The 22643-nt window shown below is 37.3% G+C and overlaps 1 protein-coding gene across 3 annotated transcripts in view; it reads right to left on the reverse strand.

Moving 5' to 3' along the window:
* Positions 1 to 1730: 1730 nt before the first annotated feature.
* Positions 1731 to 22643, reverse strand: part of LOC106662846 (mucin-3A-like) — a 43996-nt gene continuing 23083 nt past the window's right edge. The window contains exons 1-4 of one of the 3 annotated variants that reach the window (XM_014387249.2): positions 14586 to 14671; positions 8971 to 9066; positions 7911 to 7965; positions 1731 to 4837 (exon numbers count right to left, since the gene is read on the reverse strand). In XM_014387249.2, coding sequence (XP_014242735.1) covers positions 2287 to 4837; positions 7911 to 7965; positions 8971 to 9052 — 2688 coding nt within the window. In that variant the 5' untranslated portion in view covers positions 9053 to 9066; positions 14586 to 14671 and the 3' untranslated portion in view covers positions 1731 to 2286. Of the gene's footprint in view, positions 4838 to 4943; positions 7966 to 8970; positions 9067 to 14585; positions 14672 to 22643 lie in introns of those variants that run through there. The other 2 variants (XR_001339967.2, XM_014387250.2) reach the window with 2 other exon arrangements.

The raw sequence follows: 22643 nt of genomic DNA on the forward strand, positions 1-22643 counted from the left end.
TGTTCGAGTCCCACTGCTAGTAGATCCATCACCCTAAGAAATTCATAAAACCAACTAGCACCAAAACATCAATAAAAATGCTTTTCCCCCTTTTACTTATTTATGTCACAATCAATCAGTATGTTTTGCAATTTACCCAGGCCCTAAAGATGACGCGAATAACGGGTCGAAACGTCGGCATAAAAATGAAAAGGTTGCTTTTCTAAACTACCTCATTCTTGACTGTTCCTCACGACTTAAACAAATTATTTATTTTACAACTGCTACAAAATACAACAAGGAAAAATTATGTTATTTACAATGCATATGCACATACACAATATTGTCTGCACGTTTACATGTCTGGTATGATTGATTTGAAAGGCCACTATCCACTTAAATTGGCCGTAATTGGCCATTGTCGTGAACCCTAGAATGGCCGAATTACAAAATCAGATAGTCACGTGGCCATCTGCGCTTCAGTCTTCTACGAGGGTTAGAAAGAGGTGTTGATCTGGACAGGTTGCGAATTAGCAGGTCGTCGAAAGGAGAGTTTGGAGTGAAAATTATTGTAACGGGACGTAGATGGTAAGTTGAGATCGGAGTGGATGGTATGTTTTGTGACGTAGAATGGAACATCAACTATTGTACTACGAATTTTGGATTGTAAGGATTGGATTTTGTTAAGTTTGGAAAGCTTGGCTGTCCCGTGAAGTCCGTATTATTATAAATGAGATTTGGACCTGGTGAATGGTCAAATATAAACAAAAAACAGCAATGACTTGCCAAGCTTTCAGCGTTTGTAAGGCCTCAAAGCAGTAATGCATCTTACAAGTTAGTTAAATTAGTTGACTTAGTGTGGTTGCCAGAAGGTTTTCGGAATGGACAACCGTTCCAACTCAGGATTTTGCTTTAAAGGTACTGATCCTGAATATTAGGATAAGGATGCCCAGTTGTTAGTATGTTAATTAGTGTTGATTATAACTGGGCCTACCGAATAAACTACGTTGCAACTTTATTATTTTCACATTTTTAGAACCAATACCTTTAATGGAAAATTCATGTGTTGGAAAAGTTTTCAATTCCGACAACCACACTATGTCAATTAATGTGACTAACCACAGGTGCAATACCGCCCTAGGAATGACCTTATAAAGGCCAAAAGCTAGGCAGTGGTTGCAGGTTCTTTGTTCCTGTTTGACCATACACCAGATCCACATCTTATACTAAATACCACTGGTCGATAAGAGACGTAGTCATCATAGGTGATATATTTTAAATAGTTATTCGTTCGTTTTTGTACTTATTATACTCATACACATTAACACAAATTCATGTAATGACAGACAAAGCTCACATTAGAAGCAATTAATTTCAAGCTTGACAACTTATTCAGTGTACATGAAAAATCATAAACGTATTGTCGTTTACTGGAACATCAGTACAAGAACAAACATAAATATAAAGATAAGACATTATTTTTAAGATGAGAAAAATCCTAATTTCAAAACGTTTTGGAATAACAAAGTGAAAAAATAAAGGCTACAACTATATACAAGACATCATCAAATTAAATTTCTGTATATCTCGTTCACTTTACACAATTATACTATGTGTGTGGGTATAGTTAAAACAACATTTATTATTGTTATTAAAATATAAAAATCTTTTATAAACTAACTGAAAAAAACAAGTACACTATTACATAAATATTAATAATTTAAGGAATTTTTTAGGGAATAAAGCACAAAATTGTACAAATAACTTTATTACTTAATTGCTATATACATTGCTATCCACTGTGCATTGTAGTTAACATTTTTCCCATGTGTGCACAAAAACATTGTTCAGTCATTGCTAAAATTAATTTTCCCAATGTATTCCTTGTGACCAATGATTCATTCAGAAATTGTATCACGAGAACTTGCCCTTATCTCGTGTCCAATATTATAATTTCAAGGATGAATTGGAGAATAAATAACGTCTTGACTTCAGGTAACGTTTTTATAAAACTAAATTGAAAAGAATGATAAGAATTGCTATCAGCAAGAACCCCTCATACCAGTTATACAAATAAGACTAAATTTGAAGAGGAATTCATCCTGAAGACACGTCTTGATGTACTTTTCCACAATTAAATCAGTCCCAAGAATGTAAATATTATCTTGAAGGTCTTTATGATTATCTAAAGCCGATATATTTACAGTAAATGTTAAGGTATGGCTTTTAAAATCATAAAAAGCTTTAACGACTACAAGTGATTCAAATTAAAATTGGAGTTGCAAATCATGAATAAATAAGAATAAATTAATTTTGTTTGTATTTTTTCGATATCCTTTTTTGATAAAAGGCATTTCTCCTTTCCCGTTTGTTATTATCGTGCTGTAGCCAATTTTGGTATGACATTCTCTTTTTCTCCATAGTCCTAACTGCGTTTTCCATCCTTTTAGCCATGGTGTTCAAATACCTCTGGAAGGCTTCCCCAGTCGTCTTGAGTATGCTGATTCCCAGTTGTAATTTAAGCTGGGCTAACCTGGCTAAAAATCCCAAAAAGCCGCCGTTGTGAGCATTGTCGCTAATTGGAGGTTCTGTCGAAACGTCGCCGAATTTATTGGTTTCGTCCGAAGAGCCAAACAGTGGATTCACAGTCGTCTCTGAAGTGTCGGTTGAGTCAGCGGCGTTTTCTGTCGTCGCCACCGGTTCTTTAGTTGTTGGAGTGTCATGATCGGTTGTCGAGATGGGTGAAAAAGTCGTCTGATCGGTTTTGGTGCTCTGATTCGACGCTGTGGTGACTTGTGGGTTCTTTGAAAGTTTGTCGTCGGAGTCGTCGATTTCATTAGAAAAATCGTCATGAACATCTCTTTTTGATATATTTTTCTCGTGTGTTTCTTTCGGTTCGCTGTTGAGGCTTCTCGGGCCGTGATCGGATGCCAAAGCGACAGTTCTATGGTGGACATCCTGGGTCCCGTAACCCCCCGTCAAAGAAATCGAGCTGACAAAGTCAGTATTTGTGAACTGAGGAGTGCCCACTAATGCCGAGAACTGCGGTTGGCTTTTGTCCGACTTGTCCTCGCCGACTGGAACGTCTGTCTTGTTTTGTTGAACGCCAGCTCCATAATTACTCGTTCCGACAGATTCCGGATTTGTGTATGACGTGTACTCGGTGAAACTTGGATATTTATCAACATTCGATGAGGTGTCTGTTAATTTGTAGTGTGAGCTGACGGGGTCCATGCTGTAAAATTTGGAAGATTCAGGTATGTAATCTGAGGTTTTGACGTCCGGTCTAGAAAAGTCAGGTGCAGTTTTAACCGGCTCATGAGATGAACTGAGTGCAGAGCTGTAAGAGTCGCCAGTTATTTTGTCGTGGACTCCGTAATCGGAAGTCTTTATCGAATCTGGTAAGGAGTAATCGCCGTTCTTAACAGAATCTGGCAGTGTGGAATAATCGTTGCTGCCGGCGTAACCGTTCACATTCCCCACGCTGTAGTCGTGCAAATCATATCGATATTTGTTATTACTGGCCGTGTATTTAGTAGAATCGAACGGGGTGCTGTAAGCGTTTTGGCTCATGCTGGTCAAAACCTGACCGAATACCTTTTCTTCGGGTTGAGCGTTTGACGACTCCTTTTCGGGAGGCGCGTAATTGTTGTAATAATACATGTGATGATCGTTCATGCTCCCGGTTCCTTTATCATAATTTCTTCTTGCTATTCCTCCCCCGAAAGGATACAAAAATAAGCCGGCGAGACCCGCTGTAAGCACTAAGCCCACTATTCCGACGCCGACGCTCGGCATCACTTCTCTTGCCAGGTAGTTATAAATCCTAGTAGAAATAGGTCTGTTCGTTTCTATTTTATTGGATGCAACCGACGTTTCCTGGATTTTGCTTTCGGCTGTCTCACTACCGGGATTAGACGGTCTGCGTCGGCGATTTTTGTTTTTCTTCTTCTTTTTATTCGAAGGTCTTCTCGTTCTTTTAGTCGTGTTCGGGGTTTCAGTAGTCGTAGTCTCTTCCAGGGCACCGATCGGATCGCTCTCGACTACAAGAGACGTCGTCGGTACGATATCAGGAACGTACTTGGTCGGAGACGTAGGGCTAACAGTCATAGGCTTTTTCTTCGGAGTCGGAGTAGTGGTCAAAGTCGAGTTCACCGCAGGCGGTCCACTGTTGGGTTTTTTGTATGTTTCCGTTTTGTTCTGTGGAGCCGGTACTCTGCCCACCACAACGGGGGTTCTATTCTTGAATTTCGAATCTTGAAGAACTATAGGCGACGCTTTCGACGGGCTCTCTTTTGTCGTGTTTTGCCTTTTCATCTGTAAGCTCGGCTTGACCTGCGGTTTCGGTACAGTGTTATCTTCTTTCTTTGTTAATTTTTCGGGCATTGAAGATGTGGATTTTTTAGGATCTGCCGTTGGAAGTACAGCAGGTTTCTTCTTATTCGAAGCAATCGTGCTTTGTTCTCCGTTGCTCAATAAAATCCAAGTGGAAATTCCTCCTGGGGATTGGGTCGACGGCTTGGGAGAAGACGCTGTCACGACCTCGTAAGCGGAAGACTCCTCCATGGCAACGGGGGAAGCCTCGCCTTTACCGTGGGAGACGAAACCAGGGTTGGCTTCCTGAGCGATCTTATGCTGAGATTTCACCCTCGGAGGTGTGCGTACATCTGTTGCGACCATGTCCGTCGCACTGGGAGCCTGTAACAACTGTTTCGTCACAGTCTTGAACGATTCGCCGATCGGAGCTGCTGTCGTCGCAGGATTAACAGCGCTGACTGCTCGCCCGTCCTCAGCGCCCAACGCTGCAGCGACCTCACCTCTCTCGACGATCCTGCTCTCGTTCTTAAGATCTCTGGTCCTAAAATAAGTAAAACAAAAGTTAAAAATCCGTCATTTGCATAATCATTATTGATAAAATATTCACATATATCATTAGAAGCAAAATTTTGACGTTTTATCATTACCTTTGAAAAAACTCGTGAAGAATTTTATTCTTGAATTCTTACAATTATAAAATCAATATTTACAATATGCAAGTATTGAAAGCATAAGTAGTTGCATACAAAATCGGTTTGAGCCATTATTACAAAATAATATAGCACTTGCTAGATATTATGATCTGTACTCATAAAGTACAACATTTTAACCACTGACAACAATATTTATAGCTAATGTTTCTACTATTATGTTATCATATATACTATTTAATCTTATATTTCTTCTATTTAAATTTGGCAATGATGGCAATTTAATTAAATGTTTGTCTAACCTTTCTACTTTTCTCAAAACTATAATTCTCAACTAAATCTAGACAAAATTGAAATAATCATTGAAAAAAAAAAGATTAACACATCAGTGAATAATTACATACAATATACAAAATAACTTTTGTCTTTACGCATTTAAATAACTGTAATTTACATAATGACTCATTATTTAATATGTTATAAGTTTGGAAAATTAAATGTTGCTGTCTTGGCACGAAATAGAGGAGAGCAAAAATCGATCATTCTTTCAAAATTATTATTTATACCTAATGGTAAATAAGTTCAAAGAAGACAGACGTAAAGAAATTGCCAGTAATTTTTTAATAGAAAGGTAAAGAAGGATAGAAATTATAGAAAAGAAATTTGTTAGTTAAGAAAAAGTATATTGTCTGAAGTCATCTAAATCAGATACATTTGAAGTATTTTTGGTTGTTAATGTTTTCATTGAAATAGGAACATGTTTGCTTCCTCATTTATCGAGGTAAGCTTGAAGCTTTCAAGTTAGTTACAAACATAACTCAGTTGTATTTGTTAAAATATCCTAATTTCAAGTTCCTTTCAAACAGTATGGCCGAATCGGAGAATCGAGTTTCGTAGCGGGCCGATCGTCGTCTACGTTTACCTACAACAGTCTTAGGAACAATCCATGGCAACAGCAAAGCTCCGATTCCCAAAGCTCCTAAAAGAATGAACACCATCGGCCCGAGCAAAATAATCCAAAGCGAGACACTGAGAGGCCCTAAGAACGGAATCGTGTGTGCTGCTGTGAAAATCATGTCGTTGAAAAAATTATGAGAAGTATGAAAAAAAAGATGATGATTCGGTCTGTGCGTAGGTTTCGGTGGTGGAGGCGGAGGCGACGGGGCCGTCGAGTTGATATCGTAATCGTAGTCATCTTCGTCGTCGTCGTCGTCCAGCGGATGCAGAGACGGATTTACACCGCCTACCGAATGGACTGGGTCTGCCGAAACTGGGGGACCATAAAGAACTCCACCATCAGCAGCTCCTGCTCCTGCACCTTCGGACGGCGCAGCAACTGCAGCCCCAGCAACTCCAGCAGCCCCTGCAGCTCCAGCAGCTCCAGCAGCCCCTGCAGTCCCAGCAGCCCCAGCAGCGCCTGCCGCTCCGGCTGCTGCAGCTCCCCCGACACCACCAGAGAGAGATCCTCCTGCTCCACCACCGCTACTGCTCGTCACTGTTCCGGTTCCTACAGCTACCGGAGAATTCAGAAAGACCAACACATCGGAACAGGCTTTTTCACTCATTTGATCTGTAGTACTTTTTGCATTGCTCACTACCTGCACTGTGCCGCAATTGTCCGTTGGCGTAGAATGAGTAGGATAGCCGCTGTCTATAATGACGATGCTCGGCGGAGGCGGTCTAGATGGGGTCGTCGTCAAAACACCGTGGGAAGTAATTATAGTCGGTCGGATGGGTTTTAAGGGTTCAGACGGCAGAATACTGTGAACGGGCTTTACAACGTGATTGTGAGGCTTGTAAGGAGGGGGTTCGGGATTCGGCTGAGGTTTCGGATACATGTGCACCGGTTTATAATTGTGTTCACCGACGTCCCCATATATCGACGTCGGGTCGTTAAAAACAGGTTTCGGCTTGCCTGAAACGTAAGGTGGTCTGTAAGGGTTGTGACCTACAGTAGTGGGAGGAGTAGATACGTCTAAAATAATTATACTAGGTTTACTCGGAGGTCTCGGACTCGAGCTTGTCATATAGGTCGGCTCGTGATGAAAATTGGAAACGAATGCGGTAGGGAAATTGTGAATTACTCCTGATGGTTTGTGAATATCCGGTTTTACGACCGGTGGCAAAGTCGGGGCTGGGTTTTGAAATATCGGTTTTTGTGTTACAGGCTTTGGATAATTGAATTGAGGTTTAGGAGAACTAGGGCCGTTTTGAGGAGGCCTTTTAGGCGGTTCGGGTAGCGGATCATACTCATAAACCGGCTTTATAGTAACAGGTTTCGGTCTGCTCGTGACAGGTTTCGTCACAATTTGCACAGGGCTATATTCGACATTGTTCGAAGACCAACCAGAAGAAGTTTCAGGTCTGTATGTAACGATCATAGGAGGCGATGACGACGGCCGATTGTTATGATGCCACGAATGCCACGGCGGTTTCGGTAGTTTTGACGGGTGAACGTCTTCTACCAATATCACCGATGTGTTCATGTTTACCGTGTCCAGCCATTTAGAAGGGCTACCTTGAGGCACCATCTGAATAGGTCTAGGACCACTCGTGTGCGACAAGATCAAATTGTCCAACGATTCTTTATCGCCCGCATCTTCAACGTGAACTTTATCTTCTTGAACTTTATCGCTCTTCAAATGCTGCAAAGAATTGGTCAAGAACTGCTTCACCATGTCCTTCGTCCGGCTGTGATTCGTTAAGGACGACACTAAAGGAACTAAAGACCATATTTCGTCACTGTTAACTTTTGATTTGTCAGTTCTGTTCTTAGACAACCAAGTTAAGACATTATCGACGTATGCGTGATCGCTTCGTCTAACCCTCAAACGATTGTAAATATTACCCATCACAACAATATATGGCGTTTTCTTATAACTAACGAAATTATTACTAAAACTTTTAAACGGGGGAATTCCAGATGAAGGGCTCACAGTTTTATTATAATAAATACGTTTATACCTGTCATTTCCTCGATAAATTGGCCTCCTAATATCCTCTAATGCAAAACCAGCATCTGTAATCAACAACAAGAACATTAGTAAAGTAGAAAAAAAATCTCGAGTATTTTAGCATTTCACACTTTACTCAATAAAAAATTATCAAATTAAAAAAGAATCGAGTATTTTCTAAGGTTCGTGCTTTGGTGTCGAAGAGGCCGAAGAGTGGACCGGGTGCAATGACATGTCAGGTATGACGGTTAAAAAAGAATGACGGGCGCGTACGCCTCACCGTTAGACTCCTTGTTTGCATCCCAACTAAAAACGTTGATCTATCAACATCACAACTTTTCACGTGTAACACACAAAAAAAAATTCTGTCTTAATGTGTGTAGATATGAGAAAGCTTTGTAAAATTACTTCATCTCTGATCAATCATACATCTATTTATTATGAATTTTAAAACTCTCATGTAAGGTTTATATACCGTCTTAACTATCCAGTTATTTTATGCATGCATTTATCATAAAGATATAAATCGTGAATAACAAAATTAAAGCAAATATGTAAAGAATGAACTCAAATAAAGATTTTCTGTTTTCTCTCGCAACTATAATTAATTATTTTCAAGGCTCAAATACTAAAAAAAAACAATATAAATATTAATTATTCAGAGATCGTGACAACAATATAATTATTATTTAAAAAATCATACATTATATCGTAGGTAGATTTGGTATGATATATAGCCGTGATAATAAATGGCCGTGAGAGAGTGTCATTAGGGTAAGTCATTAGTAAAAAAAATTTCAGAAATTACCCCTGTAATTAATTATGATAATAAATTGTGATTTTTAATTTGCTTAACACTTCTGATATAAGGCAATTGAAATTATAACAACCAATATTATGAATTTACCATTTTTTAAGTCTATGGTATTCTTATTAAAAAGCAGTAGTTCATAGAATATAAGTTTGACATGAAAACCTGTCTGCTAATAAAACAACCGGCTTTTATATGGTTAAGTTTAAACTTTTTATTGTTAAAATTATGTTTTATAATTATTAAGAAAAACACTTACAAGGGCTGGGCAAAGCCGCGACTCCTAGTAAGCTGACTAGGAAAGTCGCGGCTAACTTCCCCGTCCACTCCCTACTTAGCATTTCCACACCAACTCCTGAAAATTAAAGAAAAACTATATTAAAACTCGTCCATTTTTTCAATACAACAAAAACACGAATAAAACATATTTGCTAACATAAATTAACATAATGTGAAAAATAATTTGCTATCATAAAACTGTGCAGGAGGGAGAGAGAGAGAGAGAGAGAGAGAGAGAGAGAGAGAGAGAGGCAGACAGACAAATAAAGAGACAGAGAGATAGGCTGACAGAGAGAGAGATAGAGAGAATGAAAGAGAGAGAGGGAGAGAGAGAGAGAGAGAGAGAGAAAGAATGAATGTACTTTATTCTGCGACGAGTGTCTGTTAAGAATAACAATAAGGTCAGGAATTTTTCAAAATCTGGCCCTTGAATTAATGAAGGTGGGACGTTAAAATATAGTTAATTAATATGGGAAAAAATCGTATAAATTACTTCATAAAATATTAAAAAATACTACCAACAATTAGAATTTAGAGGGAAAAAATAATTAAATAATCCCCAGTCTTGTGCTAACATAATCACAAAATGTGAACTTAAAAGTTGAGAAAATGAAGGAAAAAGCTTTCTTATGTGACTTATGGGCCTAATAATATTGTTAGAGTATGTTGTCTCAGTTTGGAGGGAGATGAGGTGCTGGTTGTAGGAGGGATTTCAAAGAGATGAGAGAGTAGGCTTTGCGGATTGGCAAAAGAATGTAATTTCAGAGATTTATGGCTCGAGGTAGGAAGGACCGGTCAAATTGGAGGTTTCATGACGAGGGTGATATATGTCATTGGGAAACGAGTGGGAGATTGAGGTAGCTGGAACACAGCCAGGTCAGCGAGAATTTATGAATTGTTAAAGGAAGGAGCCTAAGAGATAAAGTCTAAAGCCAGGATAGGTTTGAATATGCGTGTAAGACTCTGGACATTCGGGATGTGCCGAAATCTGGCACAACAATTCATCTGTCTTCAAACGCTTATCTTCTTCATCCGAAAGTCCACCGTAAGCGACACAGCTGTAGAGGGAAAACGTCGGAATTCAATAAGGTATGCAAAACATCGGAACATTTGGTTGTGATTTCCAGAAAAGACGACCTAATAAGCTGAATTTCAGCGGGAATAAACTAACAGTTTCAGCTGAAATCCGCATTTTCTCCTAAGGAAATCACCTCAGAGTTCTCACCTGACTTCCTGTTTATGATTCTTCGCGTGTATCTTTCCCTACCTTTCTTTCTTGGAACTTGGAATGACTTACTTGTAACAGAAAGTCTCTGGATGGTTTAACAATTTTGGTGTTGAATCCGTAAAACCACCTCAACTCAGGTTGTATTTGCAAATTAACAATTCGGAAAATATAAGAAAAAAACATTTCTAGACATCTATTTTTGAAGTCAACTAATATCACTTTTACGTTTGAAAACTTCAAGTTACATTATTGAATTAAAATTAATTAAAGGTCTGATATATTCAATGTTCTTTTGCTAAAAAAGGTAATGAATCTTCAACAAACTTTGCAGCAACTACCAGAATCAAAATCGATCATAAATTGTGAGAAAACTGCGTTATTTTACTTTACATCTCAATATCAAAAAATTCACCTGATGCTTTAAAAAGGTCATTTATAATAAATATTAGTTATAACAATTTATTCTATTACAATAGATTATACCGTGTTTAAAATCAGCATAATTCATGGTTCCGTTGGGCCCGAATAGCACACAATTATCAATTTTAAAATACGGATTGGTGGTCTGCTGCAGCCTTGACCCTTTTCAAGGTCACTCGACCTAACAGTACCCGACGAGCTGGGAGGCCACCGCCGGCTGGTTTGCATCCAACCGCTAGCCCTCTTTCCTTCCATGGCCAAAGCCGGTTGACGATCCTTCTAGATCTTCACATCTTCTTTGTTTCCTATTTAAATATTTATATCTGGCAAGTTTGTTTACAATGCTTCCATCACACCCCACTTGTCGAAAGTTCATTGCCCACTTCCTGTCCTTCTCTTTCCTTGTACAAGGTTAATCATGGAATTCAGTAATGCAAGAGTGAACACATCAACACCATCGGTACAACTAGAATCCTCATTCCTCCTACTGACAAGCGAAACCTTAAAAACCGCCATATTTATTAAGGCAGTTAGGTTATTATAAGGTAGGTACTATAATAAAAGTTTTGGATTCTGATACAAACGGCTTATCCCCCAGGGGATTTAAACGACGTTCGCGGTATAACTTTCGCTCTGGTAACGGTATACGAATTCCCGAAGAACGACTCGTCCGGACGAGTGTAGCCGTTGTCGAGTGGGTTACGTAAACTATAATGTCAAGTCCACGACCGTTACAGATAACATCCTTTTTAATTTGAGAGAGGAAAAAAACTTTAAAAGATTACCGTCGTCGGAATCACATCTCTTTTTTAGTGGGACAGATACGTTCTGAAAATTGGTAAAGGATAGATCCTTTGCGGTCGAGATTTTAAAAGCTTTTCCCACCACTCCCCGTATCCAGGTCAGATTTGGGGCATATCTAATAGCAGGTGAAACCTAATTGCTTTTTACCCCTAGGAGGAAAAAAATCTCCACCGCATTCCGAGACGCGATTTTCGGGACAGGATATCAGCACAGGCCACAAAACACTATTATTGTGGATGAGAAAACGAACATACTACACCTGTTATAAATGCCACAGACGTCACACACTAACGTAAATATAAAATTTAGTTTTATAGAAGATTCGTAAAATAAACTTGGCTCGAACTTGATTATAGTTTACATTGTCTGTCCCAATTCTGTTGTCTTACTTCAATGCACAATGGCAGAAAACGGTGACCGTACATTTTGTTTTTAATGGACAAGATATAAATAGGACGGAACCCACCTACGCAAGAGGACCGTTATAAGGTTGCTTTCTTATGGCCGGGCACCTACACCTTATGGCACACTTATTCTGACTCACTACGATTCAATCGTTAATTAAGTTTACACTTGAACCTGGCGTATCAAGACTCATTAGATAACGGTCCGCACGCCTTTCAGAATCACCCGGGTAGCCGTCAGCTGGTCCGATTTTGGATCATTTCGACCGATGCCGTTAGCTAGAATTGACTTACCATTGCGTCTTGGATTTGTAAAAAAAAATCCGGAAACATCACGGCAAAATAATTGCAATAAAGTTCATCAAATTATAACAGTAAATTCAATGTCCTAACTACGGTCAAATTGACTAATTGGAGAAATTAATAAAATAAGCTATTTCAAAAAGTTTCTTAGATAACAAAAGTGTTTTAGCTCGATAATCTACTTAAATATAAAGACAGCTTTTCTTTAGTTGCACTTTTCCGCATGCACCCCGGAAAAATGCCGTAATTGCAAGCCGGCTGTCAACCAAAGCGTGATCCCTTTTGACGTAACTTCACAAGTTCCTTCAAAACGTGTCATTTTCAAACTCGGCGGACGAGCTCAAAATTGGAAAGCGCGTTCAAATGCTAGATAATAAAGCTAAAAGGATTAAGTTAATCTTCCTTATTAAATTTACTATCTATTGTCTTCAGTGTTGATGTCCCCTGTCTAGTCTCGCTGATTTCGTTTGTCAAACGATTTTCAGATTTTTCCATCATCAGTGGTAGTTTTTCAAAACCTATCCTTACCGGGATAAATAGAAATCAATCTACAAACTTGCTTGGTTAAATTATTAAATTTGATGTAGTTATTAACACGATACAAATGACAGCAGACAACTTTGTCATAGTTTGTCGAATCCGAATATTTCAAACTGCCTATTTTGGTCAGACATACGTTTCGGCTCTTCGGCCATCATCAATAGTACGTTTTTGTCTTACCTAACGCTACAGAAAACACACTTTGATCAACTCGATGATAACCATCCAAAATTGATAATGGTGAAAAGCAGGAACATGTCTGTCAGAGTAAAATAATAAATACAGGCAGACCAAAATTTTCCGAAATCATAAGACGAAGTAGTTCCTCATTCCGTAGAACACAACTGTAAATTTCGCAAAAAAAAAAAGTATTCCTTCCAAATAAAAAAGGCCATGGACGCCAACTCCTTTGTGGGATTGGTTCAACTACCGACGTTGTCTTTGGGATTTTCTTTCACAACTGACTAGAGCATGTACTGAGAACATCGTCTATTAATGCCGTTATGTATTGTTTTATTATCTAAATATTTGACCTTTCAACAAATCAGTTACTGCCAAAGGTTTTTGTTGATGATCGTTGTTCTCACGTAACTGTGGTCGTGGGTTCGACCATCGGTATTGCCCTTGGAATTTTCTTTCATAACTGAATAGAGCACTGACTACATCGTCTATTAATGCCATTATATATGCATTGATTACTAAATATTTGACCTTTCAACAAAGTCACATATAAATCAGGTTTTTTGGATATGATTGTTCTCACGTAACTGTTGTCTGTCAGTGGATGAAATTAAACCGGAAGTGATCATAGGTGAAGATGGAGCTGAGCCATAACGAGATTTCACGAGCCCAAAATTACCTTTTTTTAGGAACGTATATTGTAACCTTTTATTCTTCTACAAAATGTTGATCGCAAGATTTACCACAAATCTATAATTCGTCCAACAAAGGACTAATCAACATTATGACTGATTTGGAGCTTAAATTTTTGAATTAATTTAATTTAATTGTGTGTATCTGCATCGCGTTTTTTGTTTGCATGGCTGATCATTGTCTGTGCGTAAACGGTTATTACAGGAACAACGGGATTAGAGGCAAAAACGTGAGACCGAATAGGAACTGTGTCTCCGGGTCAGGTCAAACGGTGTGTCATGTCTCATCTGAGCCAGTGTCCACTGTTTTGTCCTTCGAAAACATAAAAAGCGCGTAGCAAAAACTCCTCCTTAATAAAGAAATTCCTCCACTGGCCCACGTATTTTAATATTATTTAATAGTTTATAAAATATTTTAAAATAGTTTTGATCCTCAGAGTAAATAGATTGGAAATTTACAGGTTGAACTTCAAATTGGTGAAAGATGCCCTTGGATGTATTAGCATTCTGAACTTTTATAGAATCTTCTTGGAAATTTACAGGTTGAATTTCAAATTGGTGAAAAAATGCCTTGATGTATAAGAATTCAGAATGTTTATAGAATCTTCTTCGAAATGTACAGATTGAATTTCGTTGGAATTCGAAACTTTTTTATAATCTTCTTGGAAATTTACAAGTTAAACTTCAAATTGGTGAAAGATGCCCTTGGATGTATTAGAATTCTGAACTTTTATAGAATCTTCTTAGAAATTTACAGATTGAATTGCAAATTGGTCAAAGATCCACACTCATGTACAGGAAGGCTTGTTTCATGTTCCTAAAAACTCCCAATTCTTTTTAAATGAATTTTGTTTAAAGGTATCGCTTGTAATAAAATTCATAAATAAAATCGCTACAAAGTAGTGTTTCAAAGACCAATTTAAAAAATTCTGAAAAAGCATATATTAATTTCCCTAAAGCGAATAGTGTCAGTATAAAAGCAATAACAGTTCAGAAATGTATTTGTCTTTTGGTTGGTACTCACTTGAAAATACAGTGAAATGTACTTAAAGTTTGATGGTCGTTCTTGAACTGAGCGAAGAAGAACGAGACCTCCAGGCCGAAGACCCCCTCCCCGGCGGTCATCAGGACCCCTACTCGTACCCGTACCATCCTTCCTGAGTACCTTTAATCCTTTATTTTACTTCCTTGCGCACACTGGCCTAATTGATTTTCGATTCAATAAAACAAAGAGTTTTTTTTATTCGACAAAGCAAAGTTGGATGACATAAAACCGTCTTGCGCAAATTGATTTTCAACGAGTGTCGAATACGATCTGATAGTCATTTTGATAAATGCAGTATTGTATTTAAATTCAAACCCACTACTGAAGAAGACAGTTGCCACAACCAGCGATACTAAACAAGCCACGATGACTGTAAAAGATCAAACAAGTTCATCAAGCGCAAGGCTTCACGAGAAACTATTAAAGTTGATAAAAACCGCGTTTTCAAAATGATATAAATGATAGAAGCTGTAGGGGTAGGAAAAGTTAACCATTTGACTCAATGGTTTATGAAATATTGAGTGTGTGATCGTATTAGATAGTTGTAGATAGTTACTTACATAGTACCTTAACCACCCTAAAAATGACTAGGTAGTAATGTCAATCTTTGACTTGCCCGAGGGAAAATGCAAGCTTTAAATAAAAGGCGTAAAACCTCGAACCGGATACCATAACATACATAGAAACGCTTATCTAATTTCATCCTCATTAATCTTCTAGCTTCAAATGTTACACTAGATATCCATTAATCATAATGGTCGCATATTAATGAAAGTATTGTTCTTAGATTAAATTTAATCCAAAATGGCTATTTATACTCTATTTTTAGCTTAGTTTCTTATCACACTGACGATATACTGAAATTAGTTCAGTCAATGTTAGTCAAAAAGAATATAAATTAATAATCAATATTTTCATTAAAGACGATAAGGGTCAAAAGAATATCGATAAAAGTAAAAATTGTGTAATATAACAAGCGTTGAAACACCAAGTACTAAGTGATTTACTACCAACCATTACTGGAAGTACCGTAAGACCACGAGATAGTTATAGAGGAAAAAGCCTCTGACCCATGGGTGTTCCGCAGGTAATTTTAGCATTTCAAACATTCCTATGAAATTTATAATTCAAGTTGCACATTATCTTTCAAATCGGTCTCTGTTTTATTTAGTCTTTCCTAAATAAATACGTTTTTTTAGTTGTCATTCTGCAGCACATCACTTTGTTGTTATACAGTAAGCATGGTGTGATGGATAAAGAGGATCAGGATATAAGGCACTCGACCAAGTTTGCCTCAGAGTCAATGTAGCATATGCACAACGCCAATGAGGCCTTGGAAATGTTGTTAAACCCACCACCGCTCCATATTTTAATCAAAAGTGAAGCCAGAGCAGCGGCTCACAGGCTTATAAATGGACAACAATGGAAAATGAGGTGGAGACATCAAACCGATGCACTACTAGGCATTCTAATCAATGCCACTACTTCAGTATAGCTTCACCAACCAATACAAGATACTAACATCAGAAAGGGAAGAGTGGTCCAAAGGAACACATCAGAAGGACAATTCCTACTGGTATACCAACGGCTCAAAAATGGAGAAGCCAGAGCAGCGGCTCTCAGGTTCATAATATTACGTCTGCTTAAACTCCGTAATCAACACAATAAACTTACTATTGTTCTGTTTCTAAGAATGCTTGTACAATTTGAAACCTTTTCCCGCACTGCTCAAAAAAATCGAAATCAGATTTATCCTAAACAGGTATTGGGAAGATTTTCTCAATAATAATTGTGTAGATTTGAAATAAAGATCCTTTTTAAAAAAGATGGTTCCTACTCAGTAGGAATCCTCTTGAGTAGGAACCATCTTTTTTAAAAAGGATTGAACTCCACACTCACCCCATCATTTATAATCTCTTGAAATAAAGATTCTTTTCAAAAAAATCTTTGCCCACGTTTAACTTAAACAACATCTGCAAGGATAGGTGATGTCAACGAACAATGGAAAATGAGAGCGTAGATTCCATGATGATGCCATACCAGGCATGCCAATCGGTGCCACTACTCCAAAAAATAACTTCACCAACAAATACGAAGTACTATACCAGAAAGGGAAGAGTGGGAAAAAGGAACATTTGTAAAGACCAACTCTTCAAAAACGGTATCCAACGACTCAAAAACGGATAATGGTAGGGGAGCTGGACACCTCGGGGTGAATCCGAAAACCAAAGTGGCTTTGAATTTCGGTAAATACGCGACAGTTTTATAGTTTGAGATCATAGTAACTCAACACTGCGTCAGAGATATAAAAAGGCTAGAACACATTCCAGGAAGATAGCCATTTTCTCTGACAATCAGGTGGCACTTAAGGCCTTACCTTATGTTTTTATGGATTAGCCAGTATTATATATTATAATTGCTGTAAATATTCTTCTTTCTTCATACGAAAATTTCCGTTTTATATATAAATAAAAAGTTTTCACAACAGAGCCAGGATTCTTGTTGGTCTACTGACAGTAATCTGCCGCTTAAGAAAGCACAAGAATACAAACACAAGAAACTCTATGCAGGTACTGCCAGGAAAAAGAAAAGATCAAAGAACACGATTTATGTTTTTCTCAGAATCTATGTAGGTGCAAATTCTTGCTACTAAGACAGGAAAAGCTGTAAACAAGTTCCTACTCTAAGGCGCCGCTGGCAAGGCTATGGCCGTTGATTGAGTTATAGGAAATAGTGGAGCACAATAGTTGTACTCGAGTATATATGGTGTCTTCTTCTTCTTTTGCATAAAATCCTTTTCTTCCTTGAACTTTTTCTACATTTTTTTTAAGACTTCGGACCAGTTGTTGGCCCCTCCTCAGTTCGTCTGTAATTTGCAGGATGGGGTTCAGGTTAAGATCTCGCACAAAGAATAAAAAGACTATAGACGAGCCAAAGCCCGAAAGCTTTCACAGAAAACAAAAATTCGGGGGAAAAGTTCAATGAATTAAATAATATTTATTATTGCTGTAAATGTTCTTTCTTTATACGAAAATTTTCGTTTTATATACAAATAAAAAAGTTTCAATTTCAACAATTTATTTTCTTCCAGTTTGTTTAGCGATATTTTCTAGCCCGTTGAGCAAGTTATGCTCAGTTGAATCTCAAGTGCTTCGTGTGCAACTCACACCGGCTAATAACTTTTTTTAAATGTCTGGTTCACTGTATCTTCGGCTCTACTTTTTATACTGTCCACCTGAATTTGATTTATCCGTCAGCACTTTCGTTTTGCAAACCGGATCCAGCGTCGGTTTAAACAAAAAAAAAATTGATAAAGCGTTTCGATGCCCGGCTTGAATCGTGGTATCAGTTTGAGCGGAACTAACGGGAATGGACGGCCCTCGAAGTTATGCAACAGAATTCTTCGCGTCTTATTTTGTTTACAAGTTCCCGAACCGTTCTTCTGTGAATCATGACCTTCCACGGCCAAGAGTTCGACCGGTTCCACTTTTATACCGTGATCAAATTAAACGGCTAAGGCTTGCCTGTATTGATTTAGTCGTTTTTAAAGCTTGATTTTATTTTTTCAAGTAAACCACCAAATACTACTTTTCTTTCTGTAGGAGAATAAATTTGAAAGTTGCGCCAAGGTGACGTCAGACAGTGACGTACTTAAATCTGTTGGTCACTTCTAAGAAGGTTATTGGTTACAAGTGCTTATGTATATAGAGAATAAAGAGCGTGTGTTTGAAAACGAAAAGTCTACGTTTTCTTTATCCGATTCAATCCTGAAAAGGCCCTACATTTCAAAAAACTTTTCAAAAAATGTAAACAAATAGATGACATTTCTTTGAACCAAAATTACAAAATAAAACTGTTACGATAATGCAATCTGGATGGAAATAAACTGTTTTGTTTTGATTATTCTGACCTAAGTCGACAACAAAAAGTCTTGCGGGTGTAAACGATGGAATTGGGTCATCCGTGTTGGTGAAACCCTTGAGGCAAATAATAATAAATTATACGTTTTTAGAGGTCATAAATTTAAGCATATTTCCTATTCATTATTAATTATTTAAATGTCCATTAATTCTTTACACATTCTAAATCCCTAAAGGAGTCCATGTTATTTTATTTACTTTTTAAATTGTAAACGAAGATATTGAAAAATACGGTGTTTTACGTTTTTACCAACGTCTGTTACGATTTGTAAACTAAGAATAATTAAGTTGGCTCTGGCCATTAAGATGGCTTTGCACCAGCTGGACATTCGGCAGATTTGCCCAGTGTTACACAAGGCATGTATTGAATCACTCTGCTGAGCTGATCCTTTTTTTTCCAATTTTTTACCAATTAATACAAGTTCATACCCTTTTTCAAAATCTTTAAAAACTGACTTGGATGTTATGGAAAAATACGATGTTTTGTCGGTTTGAAAAAAAATTGTCTTTTTCAAGATACTACGTAATCTCGACAACTCTCGGAGAGATGGAAAAGGCTTTTTAGGAAATATTTTTGGAAATTTCTGCGCTTATTTATTTATTTTACTTATTTCATCGTTATAACATATACAGTATTGCATTAATGCCTTTACTAAAAGTTCACAAGGCATGTACTGAATCCGTCTGCCGAGCTGATCCTTTTTTTCAATTTTTTACAAATTAATACAAGTTTATACCCTTTTTCAAAATCCTTAAAACTGATTTGGGTGTAATGAAAAAAATAGGGTATCAGTCTGTTTCATGATATACTACATAATCTCGACAACTCTCGGATAGATGAAAAAGTATTGTCAGGAAATTTTTTTGGAAATTTCTACGCACTCTTTGAATCCCCAGGTTTGTGCTGAATAGCAAATAACGGTTCTTACACCTATTTTAAATACCCTACATTTTGTTGGCAGAAATACGATTTATTTTCCATTAGCTGTTTCCATGTAGATCCCAAAGTAAATTTACTTTTCGTTTTTTCCAGAAAATGTTTCTAAAATCTTAAGGTGTTGAAATTATTCCAAAATAGCCTATTGTTTCACTAATTTTTTTTTAAATTTTACTTATTTAATATGTTATTATTAATATATTATTTTGTTCTTTTTTTGTTTTGGCTGTTTGCTATGTTTATTGTTTCTTTTTTATGTGTTTTGTTTCATTTTTCTTATTTTTTAACTTTGTTGGAAACGAAACATTGTTTCAATGTCTTGGATCAAGATATATAAAAATTAGTTGAAGTTTTAAGACTATATGAGTTGTTGGTGGCATGATAAATGTTGTTATATACCGTTTTCTTGCTCATCCGCCAAACTTAATTAGGGCATAAAATAACAAGTCAAATTAGCATTAACCGGAAGCCCCAGTGGTCCATATCTGATGGTTCAAACTTACACGGATGACTACACGAAGGCGAATGCGTCCGAACTGAAAAAAGCGATAAACTGATGAAGAGGATCATTTCAGACATTTTGGCTGTGCTCAGTTTATGCAACTGAGAATAAACTAGTTCTCAGTCATGATTGTGGGCATTAGAACCGTCCGTTTAAGCAAACGTGAAAGCTGTTCACGGCCTGTGAGTCACCAAAATGCCAGTGCCGTCCACATCCTGGCTCGATGGCTGTCAACAGTGATGATTTCCCAAAGCCGGAAAAAGACACGCTCGTCGAGTAATTCTTTCACTCCCTTACTCTAGTATTATTGAATCGCTGAAATGCAATCAATAAGGCGAAACTTTCCGGCTAAAGACACGTTACCGATAAAGAAACGCACAGGCGTACTCAAAACCGTGGTGGCGGATTCAATGCACCTATCGAAATTTAACACAGGGGCCGGCTTAAATTTCTCATCTTGCGAAAATGCTGTAAAATCCGTGAGACGTTAGCATAGCGGATTTGGAAAATGGCAGGTTTTTGTTGTGGGTAACGTGACAAGCCCATGGCGAATAATACGACAATCACAAACTAACGGACATTGCGCGTCCCCGGTGAGGCACCGTGTCATAATTGGTGCAGGACAAAACTGCTGACGACAAGCGAAAAAAGCACATCATCGTTCAAGCACCTTGCAATAATTTTTTCTTTCAAAATTTTCTTCTTTTTAATAAATCAAAATTAATATATTGAAAAAATCCACCCAAAATATCTCCCCTTCTAGAATACGTCTTGACTTCATTTTACACGGGTTTAGTTACATGTTACAAAACACTCTTTGACTTTTACACATAGGAAAAATTCTCATAAATAGATTTTAGCTCGGTTCGATTCTTCTCCAGGTAAATGCGTCTTAAGGGCAAAAATAGACGTCTGAGGAGGCGATTATGCAAATCGTGACTACACGGGCAAGCCCGAGGCAAAGTGTGGGTTCGGACAAAACATCCCTCGTGAGAACTGCATTATCTGCTTGGCTCTTGCCTTCACCCAGATTCACGAGAGTAACTGTTCGCCCCCTTTTTTACTGCATGTTTGTGAGAAATCACTTCCGATGGAATTCTGATCTGAATCCGAACGTTGTGACTAAATAAAAACGTCAATTATTATTCGTTCTTTTCGAGAGTCGATTAAAGATACGGTTATTTCCTTTATATTATTATCATTGTTACGTTCAATTATTTAATTAGATTTTTAAATTTCTTTTGTAACAAAATAGTAAGTTCGAAATCAGGGGTGCGGTCATCAAAAACAAAAAAGTTTTGTAACTTATGCCAAACTTTCAACCTTTATCATTTCACCTTCATCAGAGCTCTGCAAGTAATAACAACGACAGCATCCCTGATCTCGAACTTACTATTGATATCCTGACGTCGATTCATCCTTCCTTTGTCCCAAAATGCAATATACAATTGTGCAGATTAGAGCCTATATAAATCAAAAATCAGTAATTAAATTAATTAATTTGTTATAATTATCTAGCAGTAACAAATGGAAAAGTCAATACATAGTGATAATCATTTTTATGAATGAGTCTCTGATTTTATTAATTATTGTTGTGTTTTTCACCTATAGACTCAATTAATTACGTTGTTTATATTGAAATCAAATAGATTAAATCAATAAACCGACTTTTGATCCGATACCTTAAAATCATAAATGGGAATAGCTTTCGCTTTGAAAACCGGTCTTAAGTGCAAACGCATCTAGTTCAATAACCTTGAATCGTCGTAGTTCATAATCGCAAATCCACTTTATCGTTGAAACCTTTTTAATTCTTTGATATTTTATCTAATAATTCCAAGGTTCTTATATGTTTTTATTCAGACGGACAAAGGGTCTAATTACTATTCACGGCTCATCATTCTTTGTTTCGATTTTTTCTTTTTATTCCTTTTTCTCCAAGACAGCGTGATTTTTAACATGGCCAATAGCACATTTAGATGCAAGACGGATCGGTTATGAAAATCTCAAGGGCATTAACACTTTGAACTTACATTTCATTCAGAACAATAAACATAAAATAAATAAAGGTGCATCGTGGCCGCAACCGTTAAGGCGGATAAGCTCACACTGTAAGGAAATGGTCCCGGGTTCGAATCCAGCGGGCCTGCATTCCAAGCCGACATATAATCAAGGTCGTAACAACGGAGGCCATATTAAACGTATAATTATGAAGTGTTTCATTCAGGGTAACCAGAAAATCGAAAATTTTATAAATTAATCTATAATTACCTACCACTTAAATTACTAATGATTTGAGAAAACAGGTTTGGGCGTTTGATCCGTATTCCCTACGTGTTCGCGGTTCGACTACCTGCTTAGGGATTGGAATTTTATTTGAGATTAATTTGGAAAACGTATTTTTAAAGAGGTTCTATTCTGACCCCACGTACCTTCAACGGACAGAGAGGACGTTTAGCCCTTTTAACATGGCCAATAGCATATTTAGATGCAAGACGGATCGGTTATGAAAATCTCAAGGGCATTAATACTTTGTACTTACATTTCATTCAGAACAATAAACATAAAATAAATAAAGGTAAATAAAGGTAGGAAATGCTACTAGTGAGGAAAGATGAAAAAATACAAAGCATCCACATTTAGTAATAATGACGGATCAGTAATAAAAAAGGATGGAC

This window comes from Cimex lectularius, unplaced genomic scaffold, assembly GCF_000648675.2.
Source record: "Cimex lectularius strain Harlan isolate CLEC.00 unplaced genomic scaffold, Clec_2.1 scaffold45, whole genome shotgun sequence".
NCBI classification, from domain to species: Eukaryota; Metazoa; Arthropoda; class Insecta; order Hemiptera; family Cimicidae; genus Cimex; species Cimex lectularius.